This window comes from Perca flavescens, chromosome 5 (genome assembly GCF_004354835.1).
Source record: "Perca flavescens isolate YP-PL-M2 chromosome 5, PFLA_1.0, whole genome shotgun sequence".
Taxonomy (NCBI): domain Eukaryota; kingdom Metazoa; phylum Chordata; class Actinopteri; order Perciformes; family Percidae; genus Perca; species Perca flavescens.
Genome location: NC_041335.1, coordinates 36577834 through 36598413, shown reverse-complemented (window position 1 = coordinate 36598413; position 20580 = coordinate 36577834). Strand labels below are relative to the sequence as shown.

Below are 20580 nucleotides of genomic sequence, written 5' to 3'. Positions count from 1 at the left end.
AAGGGGCAGAGCTCCAAATTAAAAATACATTTAAATAATGCCCATATTATTATACTCACTTGGAACATGCACACCTCTTGCATTCAGGTGACCACGCATTAGCTTGTAGCCGTGTTTGGATGACTTCTGTGAATTTCACTTACAATACGGTCTAACTCCTCATCATTCACAGCTGAATAGAGATCTGTCTTTCTGTACAAACAATAAAAACACAACATCAAGTAATGTTACCTTACACGTCATATTCTTTCCGAGTGTATGAGAGCAGCAATTCATAAACATAAAACTCATGAATTAAGTGTAAATACCTTAAACTGTATTGTTGCATGCGCCTCCTGATGGTCCTCTTTGACACTCCGAACATCGCTGCAATTTGAACTTTCGGGAACTCCACAAAGAAGTTGATGCTCCAGAACTGCACTCGGTATGTCAAACGCCAAACGCCCGGTCCCTGTGTGTGTTGGGCCTGATGCCCCTGGTACCAGAGAAGCGGTGGACAACTTCTTCTAGATTTGCAATCACTCTGTGGTCGATATCTTCGCCGGAAAGTGCGGAAATGACTCCAACAACTTCAATAAGTTCCTCTGCTTTACTAGCTACATGCTCTGGGTCAACAGGTCCTGCTTCTACATCCTCTGCTAAGTTTAAATGTCTCTAACCAACTCTCTGGAAAGTTCACGGAGATCCTCCATTGTCTCTATCCAAGTACTCTACTTCAGACCAAAGCAATGGATCAGACTAGATTTATGTTAGCTCCGGACTTTGATGGGTCAGTTTGACAGTTTTAAGTAATTCATGAAGCACTGCAACGCAGGATCATGAAATGTAAATGTAAATAGTGAAATAATTACATATGTATTTTACATAAAATAAATCGGTATTTGAATTAATTAATGACACATTTAATTACACAATAATGTATTTAATTCTAATTTTAATTAATTAATGACACATTTAAGTAATTATTTAATGGTGTATTTATTTATTTAATTGTGACAAATAATTATATACGTATTTTACATAAAATTAATCGGTATTTGAATTAATTAATGACACATTTAGTAACACATTTATGTATTTAATTCTAATTTTAATTAATTAATGACACATTTAAGTAATTATTTAATGGTGTATTTATTTATTTAATTGTGGCACTTTTAGTCCTCCATAACAGTACAGGCCAAAAGTTTGGGCACACCTTCTCATTCAGTGCGTTTCCCTTTTATTTTCATGACTATTTACATTGTAGATTCTCACTGAAGGCATCAAAACTATGAATGAACACATATGGAAATATGTACTTAACAAAAAAAGTGTAATTATTATTATTATTATTATTATATTTTAAATTCTTCAAAGTAGCCACCCTTTGCTTTTTTATTAATAAGGGAAACAATTCCACTAATTAACCCTGACAAAGCACACCTGTGAAGGTAAAACCATTTCAGGTGACTACCTCATGAAGCTCATTGAGAGAACACCAAGGGTTTGCTGAGTTATCAAAAAAAAGCAAAGGGTGGCTACTTTGAAGAATCTAAAATATAAGACATGTTTTCAGTTATTTCACACTTTTTTGTTAAGTACATAATTCCATATGTGTTCATTCATAGTTTTTATGCCTTCAGTGAGAATCTACAATGTAAATAGTCATGAAAATAAAGGCAACACATTGAATAAGAAGGTGTGTCCAAACTTTTGGCCTATACTGTATACATGCTATCACGCTAATGGAGAGATGTCAGAGTGAGCACTTTTGGGGGGTTCGGTGCCTTGCTCAAGCGCACCTTGGCAGTGCCCAGGAGGTGATCCTAACCCAACTCCCTACGACTTGAGCTCCGGCCACCCCCACAAACACGGGTTACACTTTACTTGAGTGACATGACACTGTCAATGAATTTGGGTGTTTGGTTTTCAATTCTACAGAAGAGGTTTAGGGCCAATGGTGAAAAATGTATTTGAGATTTGATTTGAGTATTTGAGTTCAGAATTCTGACTTTATTCTCAGAAGAATAAAGTCAGAATTCTGAACTCAAATACATTTTTCACCTCTTCCGTACAATTCATAGTATTTGAATTTTGTATTTTTTTTTTAAAGAATGTTGAAGAAAGTGACAAAAAAGTTGGAAAAAAAAACCCAACAAAACTGTAAAAAAATAAAATTGTCAAAAACGTTCGGAAAAATGACAAAAATGTCTAAGAAATTAACAAAAACATCGGCAAAAGCGACAAAATGATGACCAAAACGCTGACAAAAAATTTCAAATTTGACTTTTTTTTTTTTTCCTTTTTACCCAGAGCAACAAAACGCTGCATGGTGGACAGGAAGACAACACAAGGGTTAAACATGCTTGCAACGATGCATTACGTAATAAAATGTCAAAATGTGATAAATGTATACTTCCATTATGTAATAATCTGACGCATTTTGTAAACCCTGAACCAAATGTGTAATACATTCAGTGATGAAAGGTAATACTAACCTACTGGACAAATAGTTTATTTTTGCCATGATTCACGCTACAATTCATAAAATAAACCTGACAATATTCTAAAAAAAATGGAATGAAGACATCCATTTTGGTTGGCTGTTACATAATGCACCATGTGACATATCGGGTTCAGGTTTTTATTACAAAATGTGGCAGATTATTACATAATGCATTGTTACAAGATGGTGTGCATTTTAGAGCTGCAAAGATGAATCGATAAATAGTCAACTATTAAAGGAATCACCCAACTATTTTGATAATCTGCTTGCAGCTTTCTTAAATGTGAATATTGTTGTAGTCTTTTCTCTCCTCTGGGACAGTAAACTGAATCTCTTTGAGTTGGGGACAAAACGAGACATTTGAGGACGTCGTCTTGGGCTTTTTGGGAAACACTGATCCACATTTTTCACCGTTTTCTGACCAAACAACTACTCAAATAATCCAGAAAATAATCGACAGATTAATCATCGTTATGCAGCCCTAGTGCATGTATGATGGAGAAAAAAGAACCATGACATGTGAATGTGCACTGAAGGGTGGAAGGCTGTCTTATTTTGCACACATTACAGCAGACATACCTGCCGCTATTAGCACTGAACCTCATAAGCTGCTCGTCAACGTACAGGAGCAGGGAAAGAAGTTAGGGAGTGTTAGTGAAGGAGAAGAATCCATGCAGGAAAGGTAGAGAAAAAAAAAAAACTAAAGAAGAAAGGTTCAGCATCGCAGAAATATAAAGCCCTCGCTACGGTTATTACCAGGTACCCCCAGGTTTCCACCAGGTCAATTTAAGATTTGTTAAGACCTTTTTAATACCATTAAGGCTATGTTCACACGTGGCATCTTTTTTGATAAGAAAAGGTTGACTATAGGGCACTTTTGTAGTAAAAAAAAAAAAAAAAAAAAAAAACGTCTTTCGTTGCTATAACAACAGCTACTGCTACAGTATCCTAGAGCGCTATGTGGAGCAAACGTTAGATAAAACAAAGAGGTGGAGCGAGCTAGAGAAAGGAGAGAGAGAGAGTGGTCATAACGTTAGATTAAACAAAGTGGTGGAGCGAGCTAGAGAAAGGAGAGAGAGTGGTCATAACGTTAGATTAAACAAAGTGGTGGAGCGAGCTATAGAAAGAACAGAGAGAGAGAGAGAGAGAGAGAGGTGCTAACGTTAGATAAAACAAAGTGGTGGAGCAAGCTAGAGAAAGAACAGAGAGAGAGAGAGAGGTCATAACGTTAGATTAAACAAAGTGGTGGAGCGAGCTAGAGAAAGAACAGAGAGAGAGAGAAAGAGAGAGGTCATAACGTTAGATAAAACAAAGTGGTGGAGCATTTTAATCAACAGGACCCTAATGTAAAACAGACGCTGGCAGCTTCAAAAGACGCAAAGTGTGAACATAGCCTAAGTTATTTAATCTTATGAAAGGACAATACAAATGTTAGACCTTTGTAAATGAGATTGAAGACTTTCTAAAGAAAGACTCTTAAGGCCTTGTCTTTCGAATATTATAATTAAAGGTGCTCTAAGTGATGTTGGGTGACGTCAATTCTTGTTGACGTTCAAAGTATTTTCAAACAAAACAGCAGCTAGCAGATAGTGAGGAGATGTTTTTTACAGTGTGTTCAGGGGACAGGCAGCTAGCAGATAGTGAGGAGATGTTTTTTACAGTGTGTTCAGGGGACAGGCAGCTAGCAGATAGTGAGGAGATGTTTTTTACAGTGTGTTCAGGGGACAGGCAGCTAGCAGATAGTGAGGATATGTTTTTTTACAGTGTGTTCAGGGGACAGGCATGTAGCAGATAGTGAGGAGATGTTTGCTGTATGTGACAAAAAATGTTGGAGCCTAAAAGACCTTTTTAAGACTTTTAAGACACCGCGGGTACCCTGTATTATCTCTGATTCCAGTTTGTGAAGAATAAAATCCATATAAAGAAAGAAGAAAAGGCCCCTTACCTTCTGGTTTGGAGTCGGGTTTATTGTCTCTCTTCCTCTTTTTCCGCTTTCCCTGCACGGATAAAACAACGCTGTTAAAAACAGTTTTCATAGTGAAAGGAAACCACTTCAACCACTTCGACGTATAGACCCAATCACAGCGTTCATTAGCGATAACGTCCGTCCCGTGCATATGCAGGAATGCTTCGTGGGAACAGTCTGCCAATTCCCAAACCTGTCTGTGACATCCAGTTAAGCCTCTTTCCGACCAAGTAGTTACAGGAACGTAGTTATAGGAACAGTCCTCTTCTAAACAGTTCTACTAACTACTCTCCCCCAAAACTGGTTTTGCCATTTGCGTTCACACTGACCAAGTGGCCACAGGAAGTGGTAGGAGGGGTAAGGGAGGGACGCAAGCACGGCAACGGCAGAGACCACAGATAGGTCACACCCTCGTGCTTAACTGGATATCTTTAAACGTTACAGTCACGGCTGAATAGGACAACAGAAATGAAACAAGTTTTTGCCTATTTCACATATCTCCACGATTCAAACGGAAGGCCCGCTGTCTACCCGGAAGTTATTTCTTTCTAGAATGAACTAACAGAGCGGTGTCTGACTGAAACTAACTTCCTGTACTCCTTTGTGTGAGATGAAAGCCGACGATGGAAGCTACTCACATAGTTGTCTCGTGCGGACCAGCCCGGGTAGAGCTGCGAGTGCAGTTGCCTCTCCTTTCTGGCCAGCTCGTAGTATTTGGCCTGTTCCTCTCGGGACAGGGAATGCCACTGTGGACAGAGACAGCAGGTATTATCAAAGGGCTGCTGGACACACACACACACACACATGCAAACTATACACGCACGCACGCGCACACACGCACACATGCAGAGACACACACACAGACACACACGCAGAGACACACACACATGCAGAGACACACACACAGACACACACGCAGAGACACACACACATGCAGAGACACACGCGTGCGCAAAGACACACAGACGCAGAGACACACACGCAGAGACACACACACACAGAGACACAGAGACACACACGCAGAGAGACTCACAAACACACACACACGCAGAGACACATACGCAGAGACACACGCACACAAAGACACACACACACGCAGAGACACACACACACACAAGCAGAGACACACGCAGAGACACACACACACACACACACACACACATGCAGAGACACACACACGGAGAAACACACACACAGATGCAGAGACACACACGCAGACACACACACACACGCGCGCGCAAAGACACAAACACATGTGCGCAAAGACACACACAAGCACAAAGACACACACGCAAAGAGACACACACACACACATACAGAGACACACACACATACACGCAGAGACACACACACACACACACAGAGACAAACACACGCAGAGACACGCACACACACGCAGTAACACACACACAGATGCAGAGACACACAGAGATGCAGACACACACACACACACAGAGCGCAAAGACACACACACGCAGAGAGACACACACACAAGCAGAGACACACACACACGCAGAGACACACACACACGCAGTAACACACACACACAGATGCATAGGCGCGGGAAGTAGGGGTGCTGCAGCACCCCCTGTTGGTGGCAGCACCCGTTGTTGGCAAACTGCGATCAAGCCCGTATTACCCAATGGGCATTAATCATTATGGTGATAATTATCCAATCAGAATAAAATACAAGTTGTTTAATGTAATGATTGGGAGAAGACCGCATGCACTGTGTAGATTGGCTAAAGATAAAGGTGGGTGGGCATAGAGCAGGTTGTTTACATCGCACTGATCCAAGATCAGCTTTCTAAGAACGCGTTGAGATTGAAAGAGTGGAATTAATTAGTAACTGATCCCCGGTCAGATTGGGTTGCATCAGCGAGTGAAAGTGTGGAAAAGAGAGAGAAAAAAGCGGCTGCTATAAAAAATGTCCCGCGAATAAATAGCTTTTTTAAAAAGAGCTGGGAATGACGAAGAGGAGGATGTCGAGGAGCTAGCCAACGTTAGCTTGGAAGAATCGCTGCCTTCTACCAGCTACACTCAGCCACAGCTAACGGTGGCTAACGTTAACTTTAGCGAAGTTGTTGTGGAAAAAGACAGAGATGAGGCCGGTCATCAGCATTACAGAACAAGGTAATGGCCCCTCAGGTACCATCATCTCTGAAGACCCTGCACTACGGGGACCGATTACAGAGACCGTCCGGGAGGAAGTTATACCCAGAGGGATATTAGCCTTTCAGAATCGGCGGCTAAATGTCCAGCATCTCGGAGGGGGGGACGAGGCTGGCGGCAGAAAGACCCGCTCTCTCACTAGGGCACTGACCCGACACCTTCACAACGGTGAAACGGTACCACGGGAGTGGATTCTATATTCACTGTCCAGCGGAGACATTTGTTGCGTTGCCTGTAAAGTGCTCCCAACACACAGCAGCGCTTGTGTAGTAGGGGTTAGCGAGCTGCTGAGGGAGCTGGACTTTGAGGATTTGATCTGCGACTTTGCAAAGAAAAAGACAAGAAATTAGAACTTCTAAAGGTAAGAGCTATTATGCTATCTGTAAATTGAGTAGGTTAATATAATCTGTTGTGACCGTGTGACCAGATAATGTACATATTTTGTTTAGTTTATTGAAATGCCATGCATATCAGACGAATGGCATCATAATTTTGTGATGCTGCTATAGGCCTGTGTGAGACGTAGTGGTCAAGTGCAGTAGCCTCTATGTTGGCTTTTGCAGTTTGTGAAGTAGCCAGCTGACTAAGTGACTGTTATTTTACAACCTGCACTCAGCTGTGTTGTGTGATGGCATTGTTGTATCTTCAGTCAATCACGTTTCAGAATTACTATTGTGCTTTCTGCTTGGGTGATTTTTAGTGAATATTATATCGCCATAGTCTTGAGCCATACAACGCTTTGGTATGATTTAATTTATTGTAACATTGTCTTGTGATGTGTGAGTCAGATGGCAGTACTTGGTTTATTGAACTGGAAAGGCATACTTGATGCCTGCTCAGCTGGACTAGTCATTCATCTTTTTTTTAATTATTTTTTATTCGATAGTGACAGTGGATAGACAGGAAAGGGGGAGAGAGAGAGGGAATGACACGCAGCAAAGGGCCACAGGTCGGATTTAAACCCGGGCCGCTGCAAAGGAATCTTTTGACCAGTAGTGATTGGCATGTGATTTAGTGCCCATTTAGTTCGCACTGTATGTAGCGGACTTCATGGAGGGGGGGGGAGGCAGAGGTTGAGTTGTTCTTCGCCCCCCCCGGCGCCAGCACCCCGCACCCCCTGCTGAAAATGACTTCCCAGATGCAGAGATGCAGAGACACACAGAGATCCAGACACACACACACACACAGAGCGCAAAGACACACACACAGAGACACACACACACACACACACACACAGAGTGCAAAGACACACACACACACACGCAGAGACACACACACGCAGACACACACACACACACACACACATGCAGAGACACACACACACACAGTTCTTTTGACCTCTTTTGGGGAGTGGGTTGTCTTTCACATTTTTTTGATGGGGGACAAATCTCCCTCTTCTAAATATCAGAGGGAGACATAATTTACCCCCCCCGCACACACACACACACACACACAGACCAACCCACGCCCGTCCGTGCTGCTCACCCGTCTGCCGAGGATCTGGTTGATGGCGGCGCTCTCCTTCAGCGTGCACTCGGCCACCACTTTGGCTCTCATCTCCTTCATGTACAGCATGAAGGCATTCAGGGGCTTCTTGATGTGAGGCCTCTTGTCCTCTTCTTTCTTGGGAGGAATGGGCGACTTCCTGCTAATCCCAAACATCCAAAAAACATGGCGTTAATAAACCCCGAGCGGTGGGAGAGGTGCTGGTGAGTTAACGCCAAAACAAGGGCGAGACATTGTGCGGTAGGGCCGCACGATACGAGGGAGGGGCTTCTGTGTGCCGAGATGTAAAACAAACAGACTTAAAGTGCTCATATTATGCTTTATCGTGTTATATACAGTATATTTGTTTGTGCATGCTATAGGTTTAAAAAGTGATAAAGCCCTTCCTTCATGTCCTACGATGTCTTATGTTGATCTAATGATGATTTGATGTCAGTTTTAGAATGTTTTTTTCCGGTTAATATCGCGATAACTACATTACTAGCGAGAAATAAACATGTTTATGTCAGTTCTGCTGCTTTCAACATTCTGCTGAAATACAACAAACTGCCTGTTGAATTTAAATTAAATGAAAGGAAATAATATCTAACATTATTTTACTGAATTGAACATAAAAGGCTCCACTAAAAAAAGAATGACAAATGAAATGAAAAATTTCAACGTGCAGTTTTCTGATGATATTTTGTTGTGATTAACACTGCGATGATACCACGACGACACAATATCAATAACAGCAGGGTTTGAACCAGATAAAAGACGTGTTTTAAAGGGTTCTTACGCGTGCATGGAGGGGCTCATGTCGCCGGGCTCCTGTTTGATGGCCGGGGACACGATGGCCGGGTGGGGGATGCCCGTCTGGTGGAGGCCGTGCGGGGGCGGAGTCACCATGTGGGGGGAGAAACGGCTGGACACCAAGCTGTGATGGAGACAAGGGTTGATCAGTCGGTGGGAACCATATTCAGATGGCATGCATTTCACAGCTGCAGAGATGAATCAGCTGTTAGTTGTCAACTGTTACATGAATCGGCAACTATTTTCATAATCTGTTTAATCGGTCTGAGTCATTTTCTTTATGAAAAAAAAAAAGTCAAATATTCTCTGATTCCAGCTCACTGTAACGTGAATATTTTCAAGTTTCTTCACTCCCTTGACAGTAAACTCAATATCTTTACGTGTGTGACTGTAGGTTGCATACTGAACCTGTCATAAGGTAAGTGTGTGCGTGTGTGCGTGTGTGTGTGTGTGTGTGTGTGTGTGTGTGTGCAGGTTGCATACTGAACCTGTCATAAGGTAAGTGTGTGTGTGTGCGTGTGTGTGTGTGTGTGTGTGTGTGTGTGTGCAGGTTGCATACTGAACCTGTCATAAGGTAAGTGTGTGCGTGTGTGTGTGTGTGTGTGTGTGTGTGTGTGTGTGTGTGTGTGCAGGTTGCATACTGAACCTGTCATAAGGTAAGTGTGTGCGTGTGTGCGTGTGTGTGTGTGTGTGTGTGTGCAGGTTGCATACTGAACATGTCATAAGGTAAGTGTGTGTGTGTGTGTGTGTGTGTGTGTGTGTGTGTGCAGGTAGCATACTGAACATGTCATAAGGTAAGTGTGTGCGTGTGTGTGTGTGTGTGTGTGTGTGTGTGCAGGTTGCATACTGAACCTGTCATAAGGTAAGTGTGTGCATGTGTGTGTGTGTGTGTGTGTGTGTGTGTGTGTGTGTGTGCAGGTTGCATACTGAACCTGTCATAAGGTAAGTGTGTGCGTGTGTGCGTGTGTGTGTAGGTTGCATACTGAACATGTCATAAGGTAAGTGTGTGCGTGTGTGTGTGTGTGTGTGTGTGTGTGTGTGCAGGTAGCATACTGAACATGTCATAAGGTAAGTGTGTGCGTGTGTGTGTGTGTGTGTGTGTGTGTGTGTGTGCAGGTTGCATACTGAACATGTCATAAGGTTAATGTGTGCGTGTTTGTGTTTAGGTTGCATACTGAACATGTCATAAGGTGTGTGTGTGTGTGTGTGTGTGTATGTGTATGTGTGTGTGTGTGTGTGTGTGTGTGTGTGTGTATATAGGTTGCATTCTTAACATGTCATAAGGTGTGTGTGTGCGTGTATGTGTATATATAGGTTGCATGTGTGACATGTTAAAAGAATTAAAATGGAGTCATTTTCCGACTGCCCATTAACTAGAGTGTGTGCCAGTGCTGTTCATTACAATGCTCCATTGTGCTAACAATTGGAAATAGAAGCGAGACTATTAGTGAAAGGTGTTCTGTGTGTGCACGGGGGCTGTCGGAGCGCTCTCTCTGGAACCTGGTAAGGAAAGTGGTTTCAGGTGTCACGGCCATGCTTTCGCCATGGCAACAACACACTCCACTTTTTTTCCGCAGCCATTGCTATAATAAAAAAGGGGCTTTTGAAGAACTCTTTATTTGGACGAAAAGGCAGGCATGTAGCTCATTGTGCGTATGAGTTCAGTCCGGACGGACGCAGTGGGCCCGGAGGGTGACGCGGGGCGCTCGTGTGCCAGGTCAGCTGACCTACTTCCTCTCGTCCGGTTCACAGAGGTTCGCTGGTAAACCAGACCGATCAAACGTCGCCTCCTGTTGCCCTCACAGAGCCCTTCCACACTTGAGTGCACATTTTGATGTTCTTTTTTCTATTATAAATGCATTAGAGCTGCAACTAACAATGATTTATCTGTCGATTATTTTCTGGATTCATGGATAAGTTGTTTGGTTGATAAAATGTCAGGAAATGTGGATCAGTGTTTCCCAAAAAGATAAAACAACTCAAAGATATTCAGTTATACTGTCACAGAGGAGAGAAGACACTAGAAGATATTCACATTAACAATTTAAGCTGGAATCAGAGAATGTTTTGACTTTTTTTTCCATTAAGAATGACTCAAAGCGATTAATCGATTATCAATATAGTTGGGGATTTATTTTATAGTGGACAACTAATCGATTCATCTTTGCAGGTCTGGAATAATTATAAGTTTCCATGGTTTCTTTCTTTAAAAAAAATGACTCAAACTGATTTCCTGACCCTTTAATAACCCTGACTCTAACCGTTGGGTAGAACGCTGCAAACACTCACACACAAAGACAGTTAGAAGCTCGTTTTGACTCCTCGTTCAACATTTACTCTCTGACAGAGTATAAAAGCTGACCTAACGGAAGAAATGTGTTTTAATTCATGAGGTGTAATACAAATATCTGTTACTAGGAACTGATATTTGGCTTTATTTTCCTCCTTTTGCCTTGAACCACTCAATAATTCATGCTGTATGAAGAAGGAGGGGCCACATGGTTCCCTGGGTGCTAAACCTTCACCGACTAAATCTGTAAACATCCCACTCGGTCCCTCATGACTGCTGCTCCAAGTGATGGCACGCAGTCAAAATAATGCTCCCAATGCAGTCTGGGTAAATTATAGTGTGGTCTAGACCTAGGCTGCGTCTCAGACCGCCTACTTGCACACTTCAAACACTTAGTTTTAAGTATATAGTGTAGATAACACAAAAAGTCAACGCACTGAAAGTACCCAGATGACCCCCTAAAAACGATCAAAAAGTTCAGTGTGGAACGATGGACCCTGCTCGCACCAAACGGGCGCCATCTTGACTGCAAAGCAGGAAAAAGGGAGGGACCAGGGACGTATTCCGCAACTGCACGGCCTATTTCTCGCTTAAAATGTTTTCAGAAACACGTTTCGGTGAACTACTATTCCAGCCAGACCCACGTGACGCATTCGTCCAATCAGCTGCCATGCACTGCGTTCGTCACGCTCATCCCGCTCTTCATTTCCGGTAAGCGTTTGAACATAAGTGTTCCGTTTGGGACGATACTAACCATCCAAAGTGGGCGCTACGGCAGGAAGTGGTCAGTGCACGTTAGCAGTATACTGATGGAAGTATGAGGAATGAGACACAGCCCTACTCTATCTGTAAAGTGTCCCGAGATTACTTCTGTTAGGATTAGCCACTATAAATCAAAATGAACTGAAATAAGATTGTATTCATTCTTTAGTTCTTTCTCGCTTCATTTTATACCTCATTATCTATTAACAACTTGAACGTTACATCTTCTAGATACAAGTAATGTAAACAATGAACCATTTCGACTTCATAATAACGTTGAAATTAGGTTTTTTTATACCTACTTTAATGCTTTCTGGCTTCATTGTTTAGTTTGTAATAATCACGCTTTTAAAGTGACATCTTTTAGATGAACAAATGCAGACAAAGTTAAGAGCAGACCGCTTCATGTTGAAGTTGGTCGCGGCATTTAGCTTGCACCAAATCTGACGCTTAAATAGTTTGGAAAAAAACAAACTTCTGTGAGGTGTGCGGTGTGAGGTGTGCGGTGATTGTTGCGAGTCCGTCTCAGGACGGTGCTGCACATCCTATTGATCACAGAGACGCTCCTGAATATTTCATCTCGTACCATCACCGGAAGGCTCGCTACAAATCTGCCCAATTTAAAAAAAAGAAGAGGGTCAGAGAGTTTAGTCTGATTGGACGTGCAGGTTCAGATGAGCTTTGATTTGTCATTATCGATTCTCAGCCCTTTCATCTCTGCCGTGTGTGTGTGTGTGTGTGTGTGTATTTCCAGAACATTGGCCCCGACCACAGAAGTTTCGCTCCGGGAGAAAAGACAGGAGAGGAGCGCTGAATGCCAATAACGCCTTCGCCCACTATTTAACAAGCTCAACTTGTGCTGCGATGGACTTAAACCTCAGATCCCTTTGTGCTCCCGACGCTGCTGCCTGTTCATGATCCGACAATTTTGTCAGAAGTTGAAAGTGTGTTATTCAAAAAAAAGAAAGAAAAAAGAAGCTTATTCTATAAAAATATTTTGCCAAAACATTTTAACAATAGGGGGTGGAAATCACAGAGGAACTCACGGTACGATACACAGCTCACGATAACGATAATATCACGATGCAGCAAGTCCGCAATAAACAATATGTTGCCTGACAATCCTATAATGATCCATCACGGTATCGGTCTAAATATGAATACAAAATGACTGTGAAAAGCTTAAGTGAAGGTCTTCAGTATGTAAATTAAAATGACACAACTATAGATCGACTATGGGTTCAGACATTGGACTTAAAGTGCTCATATTATGCTCATTTTCAGGTTCATAATTGTATTTAGATGTTATACCAGAATAGGTTTACATGGTTTAATAAAAAAAAAAAAAAAAAAAAATATTTTGTTGTACTGCACATTGCTGCAGCTCCTCTTTTCACCCTGTGTGTTGAGCTCTCTGTTTTAGCTACAGAGTGAGACATCTCACTTCTGTTCCATCTTTGTTGGGAGTCGCACATGCTCAGTACCTAGGTATGGACTACTAGCCAGTCAGAAGCAGAGTATGAGGGAGTGCCCTGACAGTAGCTAGGTAAGGACTACTAGCCAGTCAGAAGCAGAGTATGAGGGCGTGCCTTGACAGTACCTAGGTAAGGACTACTAGCCAGTCAGAAGCAGAGTATGAGGGCGTGCCCTGACAGTACCTAGGTAAGGACTACTAGCCAGTCAGAAGCAGAGTATGAGGGCGTGCCATGCTAGCAGCTAGGTGAGCATTATAACGTGTGTTACAAAGTGACCACGTTGGTCTCTGAAGTAAAGGCTGGACTACAATAGAGCTGTTTGGAGCAGTTGGTGAACAGTGTTTTCTGTTGGAGATGGTAAGTCCCTTTGGGGGGGACTTTGGGCTTTTTCACTTTGTAATCCTATAACATGCACAAAAAAGATATATAACACGATAAAAGGTAAGGGAAAACGCAGAAAGCATAATATAAGCACTTTAAACGTGGCTGATGCTTTGTTATTTTCCTCATAGCAGCAGCATATATTACATGTCTCCCTTTGGGGGGGGTATGGCCGAACATGAGCCGCTCACCTGGACATGGATGCATTCATCGCCAGCGCTGGGTAGGGGTGACGGAATCCCCCCGGAGGGATGGAGTACATGGGCTGGCCCTGCCTGAGAGACGGGGGGAGACAAGAGAGAGAGTGTTTATCCGGTTGACTTTTATCATTATTATATCAGATGTATTTACTCCTCGTTGTTGTTTGTTTGCTTGTTCATATGCTTTGGCAACACGGATGTATTGATTTTGTCATGCCAATAAAGCTAATTGAAATTGAAAATTGAAAAAATTGAACTAAATTGACAGGGAGACAGACAGAGGAAGAGGGAGAGAGACAGATAGAGATGGAGAGAGACAGAGAGAGACAGATGGAGACAGAGAGAGACACATGGAGACAGATAGAGATAGATAGAGGCGGAGAGAGACAAGAGAGAGACAGAGAGAAACAGATGGAGACAGACGGAGACAGAGGGAGCGAAAGCTCCAGTGTGCGGTGGATCAGACCCAGCTGACAGCTAACCCAGCAGCACTAATCCTCTACTCATCAGCTCCAGTCCTCTCCCTGTGGAACGGCACCGTTGTAATTGATTACGAGAGCCGTACCAAAAGCCATAAATGTTCATAAATTCCTCCCGCTGAACTCAAATGTTCACATTTATTTTTGTTCTGACACGGTGCACCTGCACTTAGACAACAGTTCATAAAACATACAACTAAAAAATGTATATACATTTACTAGCTTCTTGACTTGGACTTTATCAAACTGTTTGTGATGCTTTCCTAAATCTTGACTCATCACGTGGAGTTAGCCACAATGTGAATCGGCTAACATCACCACTTAAACTGTGGTGTGATTTAAAACTAAGGCCACGTCAACGCTGCTACCTTTTCATTTTTAAGCGCCGTTTTGAGACAAAAATGATCTCCGTCCACACAAGAGTTTTAGCTCCAGTAGCAGAACTAATCTCCGTCCATATTAACACGTCTGACATCACGTATCACATGACCGTTCACACACACACTGGGCATGTGCGTGCCGGTGTAAACAGGAAGCAGACTGTCTGAAGTTACTCCGCGGTTGAAGATCATGGATGTAGAAGTTAAAAAATACAGAAAATACTTTTGGAGAAAGAACAACAGTGAAAAGTAAGAGCAGGGATGTATTATCTTGGAGCGATGATGAGGTGGAACTGTTACTGAAAGGTCTGTAAGCTACCTAACTGATAAGACTGACTGATGTGCGTCGTCGTTTCCAAATGTCTCCGTTTGTGTCCGTCCAGACGACAAAACAACCTCGGAGTTTTCTAACCAAAACGGGGGCAGCAGTGTTTCCAAAAGACTCCGTTTTCGGGGCTCGGAAACGCCGCAGTAATGTGGACGTGAGGCGTAAACGTAGCAGAAGAAATTTGTTTTGAAACCAAAAGGTACTACGGATGTAGCCTCAGAACAAACAACGTGACATTGTGACTTTGCGTAAACATATCCGTACACATTTTGAGCTACTGCGTGTATGTCTACGCCGTATACAGTGGATGGGTTGGGGTCAGGTAAAGAAGAACGGGACGTTTGGGTTTACGTAAAGAAGAACGGGACGGTTGGGTTTAGGTAAAGAAGAACGGGACAGTTGGGTTTAGGTAAAGAAGAACGGGACAGTTGGGTTTAGATAAAGAAGAACGGGACAGTTGGGTTTAGATAAAGAAGAACAGGACAGTTGGGTTTAGATAAAGAAGAACGGGACAGTTGGGTTTAGGTAAAGAAGAACGGGACAGTTGGGTTTAGGTAAAGAAGAACGGGACAGTTGGGTTTAGATAAAGAAGAACGGGACAGTTGGGTTTAGATAAAGAAGAACGGGACAGTTGGGTTTACGTAAAGAAGAACGGGACAGTTGGGTTTAGATAAAGAAGAACGGGACAGTTGGGTTTAGGTAAAGAAGAACGGGACGGTTGGGTTTAGGTAAAGAAGAACGGGACAGTTGGGTTTAGATAAAGAAGAACGGGACAGTTGGGTTTAGGTAAAGAAGAACGGGACAGTTGGGTTTAGGTAAACAATAACAAGACGCGGGACAACGGGAAGGTTGGGTTTAGGAAACGTGACACGCGGGACACGATCCCCGGTCTCCTGGGTGAAAGTCCTGTCCCGACCAACCTCCCTATGTGGATTTTCGCCCTTTCATACTACTCGCTACAGCCTAAATTCCCACCCCATCGCACGGTAACGTAAGTCAATGGAGGCCAACGGCGTTGATAGAAACATGTGGCTGAGTGGACGGCTGAATATAAACGGGACTTACTGCTGCATGAACCAGCCCAGAGGGTGTGCGATGGATCCGACGGCGCCGGGAGACAGCGGGTAGTACGGAGAGAGCTCCGAGGGGTGAGGCGTCCGAGGAATACCTGGGGGGGGGGGCAAAGACAGAAGAAAGCAGCTTTAAAAAACCATGCAGCTTCTTACTGACTTATTTAAAACAATATCTGCTATCACCTTTGATTGATTGAGGAGTTTTTTTATTTCAAATACGTAAAGAACAGAAACAGCAGACAAGAAATAAAGCAAAATGCATAAATAAATAACATAATACCTTAATAATTGTCATTACAACAAAAGTAATGGTGAACACTTGTCGATTCGTGTACATATTGAGAAAGAAGTGAGAAGAAGGATTTAACCCTTGTGTTTGTCTTTTCTAAATTTCTATATCAGAAAATATGGATTTCTTTTTAACTACCTAATTTTGATCATAAATAACACTGATCATTCCATACAACGCGTTTCGCAAGTACAACAAAAGATCGGATCTCTATTTTCATTCACAATTCGGGGTGTTTTTCTTCTTTATTTCTTTCTTCTTTGATAATCCTTCCTTTAATATTAGTCTAAATAATTCATAATTCCTGCTTTTTTAACTAAACAATTCTGTACAGTTTCCTAAAAATGGAGCATTATTGACCATGAATTCCAAAAATAAGTGTAAAACTATATAAGTTGGTGATGGTGTTCATACATGGTAGTGAAAATAAGTGTTATGTAAAAATATATGTATAAAAAATCACCAAAAACAATGAAAAAAAACGCCTAAAATGTAAAAAAAAAAGAAAAAAGAGTGAGGCCAAAAAGAGGCCAAAAATAGAGTTGATGTTCAGTTTTGAGTTTTGGAGGATGATGCACGGTCGAATGGAAGCCAACCCAAGGGTTAAACTTATTTAATCCCACCCCCTTCAGTGTCCCCAAATCACTGATCGGCCTGCTTCCCGATTGCTCTTTACATTTCTCATGCCCAAAATTGACATTTATTACAAAAAAAAGAGGAACATGAAATAGGAAAGAATACATTTCAGAAACTCAAAAGACAACAATCTCCGTGCTCTTGGTACTCCGCACTCTAGCTTTGAAAGGGTTGCTGTATAAAGTTTGTAGTTGCATCCTTTCACTCTGGGGATTACAATAGTGAGTTTTCAAGGTGAAAAAAGTAACAAAATGTCCACAGAAACTTGCTCAGTACGTTTCAAACAGAAACTGTTTCCTTTTCAGACTTCGTGACCCTGTCGAGCGTGACCCTGTGCACGCCACGGTGTCTGCCTCCTGCTTTCTGTGGATGTTTCAATATTTCTGTTCAGCTTGGTCACGTTGGTTACTATGTGAATTCATCTTAACTGATGCTTTGACAAAATGTAGCTTTTACAGCCACCTAGTCGAGATTACTGACAGCCTGTATGTGGAATTTCACTTCAAAAGGTAACTTGAGAGGTAATTTTCCAATACTATGGTGTCTGAGTGACTAATGTGAAGAAAAAATCTTTTAAATTGGTCCAGCGAGAACTGCGGCACCTGTAAACCAGGCTGAACGCCAAACCCACCAGACTCCATGTAAATAATCAGGACTTTTAGCGTGTATAGAGCCAGCATATTATCACATGTAAATGGGTGAATTAAGGGTTTATTTCAACCAAACCAGAGTGGTGATTGTTGGAACAGTGGAAAGAAGAACCAAGATGGCTTTTGATCGTTTTATTTTGTTTCTGTCCACTTTAAATGAAGTGTGTTTTATGATGATAAAATCACTGATTATTTAAATGGAGTCTGGTGGAGTTTGGTGATGAGGATTTTCGGGGCTGTTTCATGTTAAATAAAAAGGATTTTACTCTTTAAAGTGATGGTTCGGAGTAATTTCACCCTAGGGTCCTTTGCACCATGACCTCGAGCCAAACACCCCCCCAGAAGCTTTTTTCACCTGGGTCTAACATTGGGAGAGTTAGCGTAGCAGCGTTATCAGCTGAATAGCTTAGCGCAGGGGCTAATGGACCCACGTTTGTATCTGGTAAATGACCCCACTAATAATGCCCGAAATGATACCAAACGTCTACAGTAGTACATATAGGTTATGTACTCATAAAACGATGGATTGGAAAGTTTGTAAGTACACCAGAAGTTTATGAACACTTGCCTGCTGGCTTCTGCTCTCTGTTGTTGTTGCTGCTGCTGTAAGACGAGTGCTTAGGGCTGTCTACAAATTACAACACCGAAAAGAGATGCAACAAAAATATTTTTTAATTTAACTTATTTTTTTAAAGTAAGTGCTGTAGTATAACTAGCAAGAGACAAGTAATAACTGAGGTAAGTTTGGAGACATTACCTTATTTAATCATTAAATTAATAAATATTTTTGTTGTATCTCTTTTCGGTGTAGTAATTTGTAGACGGCCCTAAGCACTCGTCTTACTGCAGGTAGCAGCAGCAGCAGCAGAGAGCAGAAGCCAGCAGGCAGGTGTTCATAAACTTCTGGTGTACTTACAAACTTTCCAATCCATCATTTTATGAGTACATAACCTATTTGTACTAGTGTAGAAGTTTGGTATCATTTTGGGCATTATTAGTGGGGTCAAAGGAAGTAAAGGCTAGAAAAGGTGGAAAACAGTATCTAAAACTTCGAAAAAAGTGACAAAAACCTTGAAAAAGGCGGAATACTTTTTTGAAAAAAAGCTACAAAAACTTGGAGAGAAAAAGAAGAGTAGAAAAAAGGAAGGAAGGAAGGCAAGAACAGGTCGAAAATAGTGGCAAAAAGCACTCCCGTACCCCCTGCAGTCCTCCAAAGTACCCCCTAGGGGTACACCTACCCCCATTTGAGAACCAGTGTTCTAAGACGTACAGCGTGCAGTGAAGTGGAGCCGAGCCGTTACCTGTCTTTGGGTCGAGGATCTCCGGGGAGAGGTGTGACGGAGGCGTGCCGGGGGAGAAGTGTTCATTGCTGTAGGTGATGAGGGGCGTCAGAGGGTGGACGTGGTGGGCGTGCTGCACCACGGGGACTTTATTGGACTGTTGGTGAAGACAAAACCACAGAGAGACACAGACACACAGCAGTTAGGAGCAGGAAGCGAGCAACGTGCAACACGTGTCTGACACATGGCAGTGACAACAGTTGGATTTGATTTACCTAGCGCATGTTGGAAAAACCCAAAACAATGATGAAATTAAGTCTGTGACCCCTAGGGGGTCCTCAGAGTAAGTGCAGGGGGGCGGCCAAATTAGGTTTAAAGGTCCTATGGCATGAAAATGTCACTTTGTGAGGGTTTTAAAGGTCTATATAAAAGAGACTATAGATAAAGTATTAGGGGACCACTAAGGTCTATATAAAAGAGACTTCAGATACAGTATTAGGGGACCACTAAGGTCTATATAAAAGAGACTTCAGATACAGTATTAGGGGACCACTAAGGTCTATATAAAAGAGACTTCAGATACAGTATTAGGGGACCACTAAGGTCTATATAAAAGAGACTTCAGTCTTTTCCTGGTTTTAAAGGCTGCATTATAGTAAAGTGATGTAGTTTTCTGTGTTACCAGACTGTTCTAGCTGTTCTATTGTTTTTACCTTTACCCACTTAGTCATTATGTCCACATTACTGATGATTATTTATCTTAAATCTCATTGTGAAGATATTTTGTTAAAGCACCAATTGTCAACCCTATAATATCGCTACAATATCGAAATCGAGCTATTAGTACAAGAATATCGCGATATCTGATTTTCTCCATATCGCTCAGCCCTAGCGTGGAGATGACGCAGAATCATCAAACAGCCTCAAGTCTTCCATAAACCTTGGGGAAAAACAATGAAAGCTATCATGCCTGTGGCTAAAAAAGAAAAACAAGCTTATAACTATCCCTCAGTGTAGACCGCATTTCTGTCGCCCATTGTTCAGAAGAAACACACGGTGTAAGAAGAGGGCATCATGTGTGAGTGCCCAATCTGGTAAACATCCCATCAGACTGTGTGTGCTGTGTGCGTGTGACCGGCCCTGTGATGCAATCTGGACCGGCACCAAGGAACACTAAAAAGCCCTGCTGACACATGCCAAGACCATTACGGCTGTTTAAGCCGAGCAGAGGACTGTTTGTTCAATCTGAGAAGAAAAACAACGGAGCCACGCAGTCCAAAAGTCACACCACGGAGCCACAGACAAACCCAAGCAGCCGAAAGGTAAACTGGACGGCCCGTAAACAAGTGGAGACATCATCATTCCACTGTGTCTGACTGGATGGGGAAGAAGAAGAAGAAGAAGAAGAAGAAGAAGAAGAAGAAGAGGCCCGT

General features: G+C 42.3%; 1 protein-coding gene across 2 annotated transcripts in view; it reads right to left on the bottom strand.

Annotated features, from left to right (window-relative positions):
• The window catches only part of tcf7l1b (transcription factor 7 like 1b), an 89989-nt gene that overhangs the window by 8591 nt on the left and 60818 nt on the right, over positions 1-20580 (bottom strand). The window contains exons 5-11 of one of the 2 annotated variants that reach the window (XM_028577122.1): positions 19169-19304; positions 16285-16387; positions 14024-14107; positions 8911-9048; positions 8112-8274; positions 5093-5200; positions 4434-4485 (exon numbers count right to left, since the gene is read on the bottom strand). In XM_028577122.1, coding sequence (XP_028432923.1) covers positions 4434-4485; positions 5093-5200; positions 8112-8274; positions 8911-9048; positions 14024-14107; positions 16285-16387; positions 19169-19304 — 784 coding nt within the window. The remainder of the gene's footprint in view (positions 1-4433; positions 4486-5092; positions 5201-8111; positions 8275-8910; positions 9049-14023; positions 14108-16284; positions 16388-19168; positions 19305-20580) is intronic. The other variant, XM_028577123.1, reaches the window with a different exon arrangement.